Source organism: Oncorhynchus mykiss, chromosome 28, assembly GCF_013265735.2.
Source record: "Oncorhynchus mykiss isolate Arlee chromosome 28, USDA_OmykA_1.1, whole genome shotgun sequence".
Lineage (NCBI taxonomy): Eukaryota > Metazoa > Chordata > Actinopteri > Salmoniformes > Salmonidae > Oncorhynchus > Oncorhynchus mykiss.
In genome coordinates this window covers 20,006,843-20,019,495 of record NC_048592.1, presented here as the reverse complement: position 1 = coordinate 20,019,495, position 12,653 = coordinate 20,006,843, and the positions used below count along the sequence as shown (strand labels likewise).

Sequence of the window (12,653 nt, the reverse complement as noted above, 5' to 3'; positions counted from 1 at the left end):
CTGTATTCATTTGTTCTGGCAGGTTGAGCTATCTGTTAGCATGTTTTTCTTTCTCTCACTTTCTCACCATTCATTCATTCATGCATTCATTTGTTCATTCATTCATTCATTAAAGAACAGCAAGTAATTTGTTGAGAATTCAGCGACAGAGTGTTTTTGTTTCTGAAAGGAAAACAACCCTGTGAATTGTTGCCCATAAGATAAACCATAGCATTGGCAAGGTTTTCTAAAAAACGTTTTTATTTGTTTTGTTACAATATACAGTAATTTAACTGTAGCCTTGGGAGGCTGTATTTCAGTGCCTTCATGGTTGTATAAGTATACTGATAAAAAGCATGAGCTGGCGCACACCCCAAAAACGCTGGTCGAGGTGCTGACTAACAACGAGTAAACTGTATGCTATAGAAATAAATTATAGTGTGCGACTCTCTTTTACAAGCTCCCAGTAATTTATTGGGTAAACCACCAACATGGGCTTCTGAGTGGCGCACCGGTCTAAGGCTCTACATCTCAGTGCTAGAGGCATCACAACAGACCCTGGTTTGTTTCCAGACTGTATCACAACCAGCCGTGATTGGTAGTCCAATAGGGCGGCGCACAATTGGCCCCGCATGGTTAGGGTTTGGCTGAGGCAGGCCGTCATTGTAAATAAGAATTTGTTCTTAACTGACTTGCCTAGTTAAATAAAAAAAGACCAAGGTTAGCCTACAAGTACATACTTATAGACAAACGTTTCAGCATCACTGTGGCTTCTTCAGGGTAATGTCATGAATGCTTGAACCAGGTTATGTAGACAAACAGTGCAATTAGTGCACCCAGTGACAATAATGAGGGGTGTGTCGTTGTTACATTTTTTTTCATTCTCATCACCATAGCAAGACAATAGTTTACAGCTTGTTGAATATATTAGGCTGTTGTTATCATACTGCTACATTGTTTTCATTTCATCTTTGTAACATGTGATCTTTTGATTGAAGGGTAATGCATAATAAGCATCATCAACAATTATCATGCATTACGGTTGAACCAAAAGATTGCATGTAACAAAGATGAAATGGAAACAATGAAATATGTAATATGTATATTAAATTAAATCATCGGTATGTAAATAATAATGTAAGTTGATGCTATTACTATGTACAATATCTAATTATGTTGCAATATGATAACAATAGCCTAATATATTCAACATTCTGTAAATGTTGTCTTTTATCAGTTATGTTGTTTTCATTCACATCACCCTAATGACTATGACACACCCCTCACTATTGTCTACATAACCTGGTTCAAGCATTCATGACATTACCTCTGAAGAAGGTACAGTGATGCTGAAACGTTGGTGGTTCACCCAATAAATGACTGGGAGCTTGTCGATAAGTATGTACTTGTAGGCTAACCTTGGTCTTTTGAAGTGTGGATACATAGGGTAAAAAGCAGACTGATGTAACCGCTACAAAATGTGAAGGACAATCAAATAAGTTATAAGGACTCATTCATACATTGGAGTGAAGCCATTTCACGCAGGTGCTCTAAAATGTTATCTCCTTTCTGTTCTGAGTAAACGTATCCTGCTCTTTGTTTGTCCATTGAATGTCACTGTACTCGTTGACAAGACATACTGTACTAATTATCCTGATAAACATATAGGGCACAGAACCAACATTACATTGGTTAATCCACACATTCATTGATTCAATGTTGGGATGGGTTGACTCGTATTTTCAATTAAGGTTATCACATCTCAAAAAGCTTGGGAAATAACCTTCTTTGAGACGAGTCGTCTTACTGTAATCCATGTGATCCCAATAACTGACAAATGCCTGAGTGTTCCAGAATAACTAGTTAACCCCCACAGTGTGACACCACCCGCAGTTAACTATGGCATGTCAGACCCTGTGTTCTTCCGTTTAGTGGTGGTTGTTCCAGCCAATGTTCCACCGAGGACACCTTGCTTCAGTACTGAGTGAGCTATGTCCTGGCTGTTGTCCCCTTGGCCTTCCTCTTGTACAGGTGCACAATGTACAGCATGGTCAATCTGTTCTGTCTTCCTTCTAGCCCTTGTTCAGTCTTCAGGGTAAGATTAGGGCAGATGGGATTCTCCTTGGTAACGCTGTGAAGCGAGTAATGCAGCATAGCAGTGCCTCTGGCCAGAGCACGGTGTTTAGGTGCGGGTCTAGCTGAAGGGAGAGGAGGTAGGAGAGGAGGGGGTGGCAAGCTGATAGTTCAGAGAGGGGTAAGCCAAGCTTGCTTATGTGTTAGCATATCAAATGAGGTAATGAACCAGCACAGGGGTGAAGCATGGGAATGGAGACATTAGGGGTTTTTGACGAACATTGTATTAAAGCTGGTTGTAATTATGGCTGAATTTAGAAACCCTTTAAGACTGATTTATTAATGTGAAGTGATACTCAATTTGAAGAAATCAATGTTCCTTCTCCTGTACAACAAGTCAGACTTTCTTTTCCTGCCTTCAACCTGAATGAAAGTGACCGGCATCTTATCCATCCAAGATTGGAATTGGAATAATGCTGTTGAGGAAGAAAATCTCTGATTGTCCACAGCTGCTAGACCCTGGCTGTGACCCCACTATCCAAGAGGTGTCTCAGGGAGAGATGGGATCTGCAAAAAACGAATTTACAATTCATACATGCGTATTCATACATGTATGAAACAGGACAAATATAATAAGCACCCACCAAATTATTATTATTGTTATTATCATCAATACATACAGTATCTACTCTAACAGACAATGTTTATTTATGGTTATTTGTGTGATATAATGAGCATTCTTGTCTTATCATTACCCAGGTGTCATCAGGACAGCCCTATCCAACATGGACAGAGAGGCCAGGGAACGGTACTCTGTGGTGGTCCAAGCCAAAGACATGGCCGGATCGGTGGGTGGGTTGTCAGGCTCCACCACCATCAATGTCACACTGACAGACGTCAATGACAATCCTCCTAAATTCCCCCAGAGTATGTAGACAGACGTCTTACTGTTTGTTTTTCTACCTCACTGTTTGTCCTTACAGATGGATTCTCTGCTGTAATAAAAAACAATATTTATATAGCGCTATATCGAACGCTATATAGGAGTTTAAAACACAAAGATGCTTGTACTGTGAGTAATGTAAGTAGAATCATATAATCAGGGATTCTGTTGATGTGTAATGCACAGCCAAATGTTACTTCTAAAGTTGTAGCCTATAATAGATGTTTTGCTAATGTGGGTGTGGCTATAAGTGATACAAACATGATGTAGTGTGTTGATGATCTTTGAATTGCAAGCAGGCAGGAAATGTGATTAATTAACCAATTTATTCACATTTACAGCTAGCTGGTATGCATAAACAGTAGGCTAATTATTCCTCCATCTACTCATAAATGCTTTATCATACATGCTAAGATAATAACCTCTTCCTTATTCATGTGCTCCTCCCATTAAAGAAAACTACCAGCTGTACGTTCCAGAGTCTGCTCAGATTGGAAAAGCTGTGGGAAAAATTAAAGCCAATGATGAAGATTTGGGCGTTAATGCAGAGATGAGGTACAGCATAACCAATGCAGAGGGGAAGGCCATGTTCTCCATCACTACAGACGCTGACCAAAAGGAAGGCATCATATCACTAAGACTGGTACAGTACAGTGCAGTGCTGATGCTCCCCTTCATTCCATCACAACAACAACACCTGTGCTTATGGTTCATGTAATAGTCCCTTTTTTTAAAGATGGATATCAAATCAGTTTAAAAATATATTTGTCACATGCGCTGAATACAACGGGTGTAGACCTTACTGTGAAATGCTTACTTACAGCCCTTAACCAACAATGCAGTTAAGAAAATAGAGCTAAGAAAATATTTACTAAATTAAAAGTTAAAAAAAAAAAAAAAGTAACACAATAAAATAACAATAACGAGGCTATATACAGGGAGTACCGGTACTGAGTCAATGTGTACAGGTTAGTTAAGGATGTCCTGGGAAATCAGATAATATGGTAATTACATAATTGCCTGATAAATATGCCAGGAGGTAACCAAATGTTAAATACTATTAGTAAGTACCCATTGTTACCACGTACCTTCTCAAATACTAGCAGAAACGGGACAAAAAAAGCACTACTTTGAAAAGAGGATTGCTTTCCGGTTTCCTCCGCAGCCTTTGAACTATGAGAAGAGGAAAGTCCACACGCTTCACATAGAAGGAGTGAACACACACCGGGACCCACGCTTCTCCCACCTGGGCGCCTTCAAAGACACCACCACCCTCCGGATCATCATTGGAGACGTGGATGAGCCGCCTGTCTTTTCCATAGACTATTACATCATGGATGTATACGAGAACTCCCCCGTGGGAACAGAGGTCGGCACTGTGACGGCTCAGGACCCTGACAGTACCAAAAGCCCTGTAAGGTAAATTACATGCATGTGGCTGACATTTTGTGGGCATTTAAAACACCATCACAAGAATCCAAGTGTAATGAACACGAGGGGAGACAGAGAGCTGGTTTCAAACGCAGGGCGCAGCAGGTGTTAATTGCAAAGGACCACAGGAGGAGGCAGAAGGTCATACACAGAGGGTCCAAAAGGGCAACAGTACAGGCAGGGAAAAGGCTAGTAACGTAGTCCGGGAGATGAGGCAATAGGTAGATAACAGGAAATCCAATAAGGAATAGGCGTCATTAGTGAGGAAGGCAAAAACGATCATACACGGGAGGCGTAAATCACGGGAAAAACAGCACCCCCGAAAGATGTGTGTCACAAAACAAACAATACCTCACAGTGATGGGGTGCAAAGAACTGAACTAAATAGTGTGTGATAATGACATGATCTGGTGATTGGGATCTGGAGAGTGAGCTGCGTTCAGAGGATCTAGGTGTTTGAGAGTGTGAGCTGGAAAGTGAGCTGCGTTCAGGGGATCTAGGTGGATGAGGGTGTGAGTTGGAAGCAGACGTTACACAAAGCTTCTACCTATGCATGTTGAAAGTCAGATATGTTTTGAACGAGAGATACAACAGCATCATCTGATTTTGAATTCAATTAAATTCAAATAACTTAATTAATTCTATTTTAATTGTTCCCTCTGCTACATTTAGGTATTTTATAGACCACAGTGAAGAGGAGCAGGTGTATTTCACCATTGGTTTGAATAACGGGGTGATCAAAACCACCCGGAGTCTGGACAGAGAGGATGTGGCCTGGCACAACATCACTGTGATGGCATCAGAGGTTGGTAAGTACCATAATACACAGAGGATCATCTTCCCTTGTTTCTCTTTCAAATAACATTACTTTATCATGGCTTTCAAAATGGAGGATAAATATGCTCATGACCCTGCTTGAATGCATTAATGATGTCACTTTAATAATATGTATCAGTATTAAACACATGGCTCACCAAAATGAACAGCCAGCAGTGGCTTCTGGGATTGATGCCGGGGCTGCGTGTAACATCATAGTGTGATGCTGAAGGTGGTCGGGTCAATCATTTTTTCTTTTCCCTCTCTTTTTCCACTGATGCTTATCTAAGCAATTACCCTTTACTTTACCCTTTTCCGCACAATACTGTTCAGCTAATGGACTGAACTAGCCACTGATAAATGTCAGCTGACACTGTGCTGATGATGTTAAGTCACCATAATTAATGGGAAAACCAGTCCGCACCTTTCTGTAGACTGGTGTATGTTAATGAGGGATTCATGACTTACATAAACATTATACATATAGTGCATAGTGTACAGTGCCTTCATAGTGTACAGTGCCCTCAAAAAAATATTCATACCTATTGACTTATTCCACATTTTGTGGTGTTACAGCCTGAATTCAAACTGGATTAAATAGATTTTCTCTCACCCATCTATACACAATACCTCATAATGATTAAGTGAAAACATGGTTATAGAAATGTTTACAAATTTATTAAAAATGAAGTACAGAAATATCAAATGTACTTTCTGGGGTAAGTCTATAAGAGCTTTGCACACCTGGATTGTACAAAAAAAATCTTCAATCTCTGTCAAGTTGGTTGTTGATCATTGCTAGACAGGGATTTTCAAGTCTTGCCATAGATTTTCAAGCCGATATAAGTCAAAACCGTGTGTTTTAGGTTATATTACTCCTGGTGGAGGGCAGGCGCATGCACGCTGACTCGTGTCGCCGGTTGTATGGCGTTTCCTTCGACACATTGGTGTGGCTGGCTTCCAGGTTGTGTTTCGCCTCTCCCGAGTCCGTACGGGAGCAACGATGGGACAACTACCAATTGAATATCACGAAATTGGGGAGAAAGGGGGGGGGGAGAGAAGAGTACACAAAAATAATTTGAAAATAATTGTTCTACAGCTGCACCATTGAGAGCACCTTGACCAGTTGCATCACCGCCTGGCATGGCAAGTGCTCGGCATCCGACCGTAAGGTGCTATAGAGGGGAGTGCGTGTGGCCAACTTTCCTGCCATCCAGGACCTATGTACTAGGCGGTGTCAGAGGAAGGCCCAAGAAATTGTCAAGGACTCCAGTCACCCAAGTCATAGACTGTTTTCTCTGCTACCGCATGGCAAGCGGTACCAGAGCGCCAAATCTAGGTCCAAGAGGCTCCTTAAAACCTCTTTGGGCTAGACCTGCCACTAGCGACCCACTTCGAGAACATCCGGTGAAATTGCAGAGTGAGAAATTCAAAATACAAAATGTGTAATATTGAACAGTCATGAATATTCAAGTGTCATACATCATTTAAAAGCATTCAAAAGCTTAACTTCTTGTTAATCCAGCCGCTTTGTCGCTTTACGGCGAAAGCATACCATGCGATTATCTGAGGACAGCGCCCGCGTACAAAAGCATTAAAAACATTTTCCAAACCAGCAGAGGCGTCACAAAAGTCAGAAATAGCGATAAAATAAATCACTTAACTTTGAAGATCTTCATCTGTTTGCAATCCCAAGGGTCCAAGCTATAAAACAAATGGTAGTTTTGTTCGATAAAGTCCTTTATAACCCAAAAAAAGTAATTTAGTTGGCGTGCTTGATTCAGTAATCCACCTGTTCCACTCGTTCAAAATGCATACAAAGGAATCCCAAATGTTACCAATAAACTTTGTCCAAACAAGTCAAACAACATTTCTAATCAATCCTCTTTTACCCTAATATGTAAATAAATTATACAATTTAAGACGGAGAATAGTGTGTTCAATATCGGATATAAATAACGAAGTGCGAGCCCTCATGCACGCGCACCACAGGCAAAATGAGAGCCACCTTGAGAAACTACAAATTCTAGCTAATTTTAAAAAAAACAAGCATTTTCCCCTTTTACCCCCTTTTCTCCCCAATTTCGTCGTGTCCAATTGTTAGTAGTTACTATCTTGTCTCATCACTACAACTCCTGTACGGGCTCGGGAGAGACGAAGGTCGAAAGCCATGCGTCCTCCGAAACACAACCCAACCAAGCCGCATTGCTTCTTAACACAGCGTGCATCCAACCTGGAAGCCAGCCGCACCAATGTGTCAGAGGAAACACTGTGCACCTGGCGATCTGGTTAGCGCGCACTGCGCCTGGACGGCCACAGGAGTCACTAGTGTGCAATGGGTCAAGGATATCCCTACCAGCCAAACCCTCCCTAACCTGGACGACACTAGGCCAATTGTGCGCCTAGTTCTGGGCTCGAACCCAGAGTCTCTGGTGGCACAGCTAGCACTGCGATGCAGTGCCCTAGACCACTGCCCCACCCGGGAGGCTCGTGAAACCCTTTCTAAAGACCGTTGAGTGGAAGCCATGGGAACTGCAATCTGGCAGGATTTCCTTTGATTTTCCCATAGACAGGCATTTCAATGGGTGGTCACCTCAACAACAAAAGAATTCTGGATGGATTCTCCTCAGGTTTTTGCCTGCCACATCAGTTCTGTTATACTCACAGACATTATTTTAACAGTTTTAGAATTAGAGTGTTTTCTATCCAATACTTCCAATTATGCATATCCTAGCTTCTGGGCCTGAGTAACAGGCAGTTTACTTTGGGCATGTCAGTCATCCGAACTTCCGAATACTGCCCCCTATCCCTGACAGCTTCTACCCCCAAGCCATAAGACTGCTGAACAATTAATCAAATGGCCACACAGACTGTTTGCATTGAACCCCCCCCCCCCACCCCCTTTGTTTTTACACTGCTGCTACTCACTGTTTATTATCAATGCGTAGTCACTTTACCCCTATCAAACATGTACAAATTACCTCGACTAACCTGTACCCCGCACATTGACTCAGTACCGGTACCCCGCACATTGACTCAGTACCGGTACCCCGCACATTGACTCAGTACCGGTACCCCCTGTATATAGCCTCCACATTGACTCAGTACCGGTACCCCCTGTATATAGCCTCCACATTGACTCAGTACCAGTACCCCCTGTATATAGCCTCCACATTGACTCAGTACCAGTACCCCCTGTATATAGCCTCCACATTGACTCAGTACCGGTACCCCCTGTATATAGACTCCACATTGACTCAGTACCGGTAGCCCCTGTATATGGCCTCCACATTGACTCAGTACTGGTACCCCTGTATATAGACTCCACATTGACTCAGTACCGGTACCCCTGTATATAGCCTCCACATTGACTCAGTACCGGTACCCCCTGTATATAGCCTCCACATTGACTCAGTACCGGTACCCCCTGTATATAGCCTCCACATTGACTCAGTACCGGTACCCCCTGTATATAGCCTCCACATTGACTCAGTACCGGTACCCCCTGTATATAGCCTCCACATTGACTCAGTACCGGTACCCCCTGTATATAGCCTCCACATTGACTCAGTACCAGTACCCCCTGTATATAGCCTCCACATTGACTCAGTACCGGTACCCCCTGTATATAGCCTCCACATTGACTCAGTACCGGTACCCCCTGTATATAGCCTCCACATTGACTCAGTACCGGTACCCCCTGTATATAGACTCCACATTGACTCAGTACCGGTACCCCCTGTATATAGCCTCCACATTGACTCAGTACTGGTACCCCTGTATATAGACTCCACATTGACTCAGTACCGGTACCCCTGTATATAGCCTCCACATTGACTCAGTACCGGTACCCCCTGTATATAGACTCCACATTGACTCAGTACCGGTACCCCCTGTATATAGCCTCCACATTGACTCAGTACCGGTACCCCCTGTATATAGCCTCCACATTGACTCAGTACCGGTACCCCCTGTATATAGACTCCACATTGACTCAGTACCGGTACCCCCTGTATATAGACTCCACATTGACTCTGTACCGGTACCCCCTGTATATAGACTCCACATTGACTCAGTACCGGTACCCCCTGTATATAGACTCCACATTGACTCAGTACCGGTACCCCCTGTATATAGACTCCACATTGACTCTGTACCGGTACCCCCTGTATATAGCCTCGTTATTGTTATGTTATTGTGTTCCTTTATTTATTTTTACTTTAGTTAATTTAGTTCATATTTTCTTAACTGTATTTTCTTAAAGGCTTAAGGGCTTGTAAGTAAGCATTTCACTGTAACGTCTACACCTTTTGAATTCGGCACAAATAACATTTGATTTGATCCTCAAGGAACCCTTAAGTCTGTGTGGTAGTGGATCAGATGTGTATATGTAATCCACAAGTGACAGAATGTGAAGTGGCAGCTGCCGGTTCTTATCCAATGATGAACGGGAGTATAGTATAGTTAAGTGACCGGGTCACCTTTCAAGTGTCGCCAGGTAACATGGCGAACCTCAGGACACAGACAAACACGAGATATACCAATGGATGGAGGCTCAGTGGGAATGGAACCTTAATTGATGGAGAGATACTCTGACAAAAGAGGGATGAACATCACATGCGCTAAAATTGCCTGACATGAACAATGGACAGAAATATATACAGTTGAAGTCGGAAGTTTACATACACTTCGGTTGGAGTCATTAAAACTCATTTTTCAACCACTCCACAAATGTCTTGTTAACAAACCATAGTTTTGGCAAGTCGGTAAGGACATCTACTTTGTGCATGACACAAGTAATTTTTACAACAATTATTTACAGACAGATTATTTCACTTATAATTCACTGTATCACAATTCCAGTGGGTCCGAAGTTTACATACGCAAAATTGACTGTGCCTTTAAACAGCTTAGAAAATTCCAGAAAATGATGTCATGGCTTTAGAAGCTTCTGATAGGCTAATTGACATATTTTGAGTCAATTGGAGGTGTACCTGTGGATGTATTTCAAGGCCTACCTTCAACCTCAGTGCTTCTTTGCATGACATCATGGGAAAGTCAAAAGAAATCAGCCAAGACCTCAGAAAAAGTCTGGTTCATCCTTTGGAGCAATTTCTAAACGTCTAAAGGTACCACATTCATCTGTACAAACAATAGTACGAAAGTATAAACACCATGGGACCACGCAGCTGTCATACCGCTCAGGAAGGAGACGTGTTCCGTCTCCTAGAGATAAACGAGTTTTGTTGTGAAAAGTGCAAATCAATCCCAGAACACCAGCATACGACCTTGTGAAGATGCTGGAGTAAACCGGTAAAAAAAATATCTATATCCACAGTAAAACAAGTCCTATATTGACATAACCTGAAAGGCCGCTCAGCAAGGAAGAAGCCACTGCTCCAAAACCGCCATTAAAAAGCCAGACTATGGTTTGCAATTGCAAGTAGCTTGTGGACAAAGATTGTACTTTTTGGAGGAATGTCCTCTCGTCTAATGAAACAAAAATAGAACTGTTTGGCCATAATGACCATCGTTATGTTTGGAGGAAAAAGGGGGAGGCTTGCAAGCCGAAGAACACCATCCCAACCGTGAAGCACGGGGGTGGCAGCATCATGTTGTGAGGGTGCTTTGCTGCAGGAGGGACTGGTGCACTTCACAAAATCATAAGGTAGGAAAATTATGTGGATATATTGAAGCAACATCTCAAGACATCAGTCAGGATGTTAAAGCTTGCTCACAAATGGGTCTTCCAAATGGACAATGACCCAAGCATATTTCCAAAGTTGCTGCAAAATGGCTTAAGTACAACAAAGTCAAGGTATTGGAGTGGCCATCACAAAGCTATGACCTCAATCCTATAGGAAATGTGTGGGAAGAACACATTTTGTGTGAGAGCAAGGAGGCCTACAAACCTGACTCAGTTACACCTACTCTGTCAGGAGGAATGGGCCAAAATTCACCCAACGTATTCTGGGAAGCTTGTGGAAGGCTACCCAAAACGTTTGATCCAAGTCAACCAATTTAACAGGCAATGCTACTAATTTCTAATTGAGTGTATGTAAACTTCTGACCCACTAGAATGCGATGAAAGAAATAAAAGCTGAAATGAATCATTCTCTCTACTATTATTCTGACATTTCACATTCTTAAAATAAAGTGGGGATCCTAACTGACCTAAGACATGGAATTTTTCCTCGGATTAAATGTCAGGAATTGTGAAAAACTGAGTATAAATGTATTTGGCTAAGGCGTATGTAAACTTCCGACTTCAACTGTATATACAGTCCATTCGCAAAGTATTCAGACCTCTTCACTTTTTCCACATTTTGTTGCGTTACAGCCTTATTCTAAAATTGATTAAATATTATTATTTTCTCATCATTCTACGCACACTACCCCATAATGACAAAGTGAAAACAGGTTTTTAGAAATGTTTGCAAATGTACAAACAAAAATAAACTGAAATACATGACCTAAATCAGTATTCAGACCCTTTGTTATGAGAATCGAAGTTCAGATCAAGTACATCCTGTTTCCATTGATCATCCTTGAGATGTTTCTACAACTAGATTGGAGTCCACCTGTGGTAAATTCAATTGATTGGACATGATTTGGAAAGGCATACACGTGTCTATATAAGGTCCCACAGATGACAGTGCATGAGGTCAAAGGAATTGTCGGTAGCGCTCCGAGACAGGATTGTGTAGAGGCACAGATCTGGCGAAAGGTACCAAAAAATGTCTGCATTATTGAAGGTCCCGAAGAACACAGTGGTCTCCATCATTCTTAAATGGAAGAAGTTTGGAACCACCAAGACTCTTCCTAGTGCTGGCCAGGGGAGAAGGCCCTTGGTCAAGGAAGGGACCCAGGTGGTCACTCTGACAAACACCAGGGTTATTCTGTGGATATGGGAGAACCTTCTAGAAGGACAACTGTCACTACAGCATTCCACCAATCAGGCCTTTATGGTAGTGGCCAGATGGAAGCTACTCCTCAGGAAAAGGAAAATGACAGCTTGCTTGGAATTTGCACCTGAAAGACTCTCAGACCATGAGAAACAAGATTCTCTGGTCTGATGAAACCAAGATTGAAGTATTTGAATGCCAAGTGTCACGTCTGGAGGAGACCAGGCTCTGCTCATCACCTGGCCAATACCATTCCTACGGTGAAGCATGGTGGTGGCAGAATCATGCTGTGGGGATGTTTTTTTAGCGGCAGGGCCTGGGAGACTAGTCAGGATCAAGGAAAAGATGAATGAAGCAAAGTACAGAGAGATCCTTGATGAAAACCTTCTCCTGAGCGCTCACGATCTCAGACTGGGGCGACGTTTCACCTTCAGGACAGGACAACGACCCTAAACACATAGACAAGACAACGCAGGAGTGGCTTTTGGACAAGTCTCAATGTCCCT

At 42.4% G+C, this 12,653-nt stretch overlaps 1 protein-coding gene across 1 annotated transcript in view; it reads left to right on the top strand.

Moving 5' to 3' along the window:
- LOC110508701 (cadherin-18-like) overlaps positions 1-12,653 on the top strand; it is an 81,875-nt gene that overhangs the window by 60,416 nt on the left and 8,806 nt on the right. The window contains exons 5-8 of the mRNA XM_021589429.2: positions 2,812-2,979; positions 3,451-3,638; positions 4,161-4,414; positions 5,099-5,235. Of these exons, the coding sequence (XP_021445104.2) occupies positions 2,812-2,979; positions 3,451-3,638; positions 4,161-4,414; positions 5,099-5,235 (747 nt within the window). The remainder of the gene's footprint in view (positions 1-2,811; positions 2,980-3,450; positions 3,639-4,160; positions 4,415-5,098; positions 5,236-12,653) is intronic.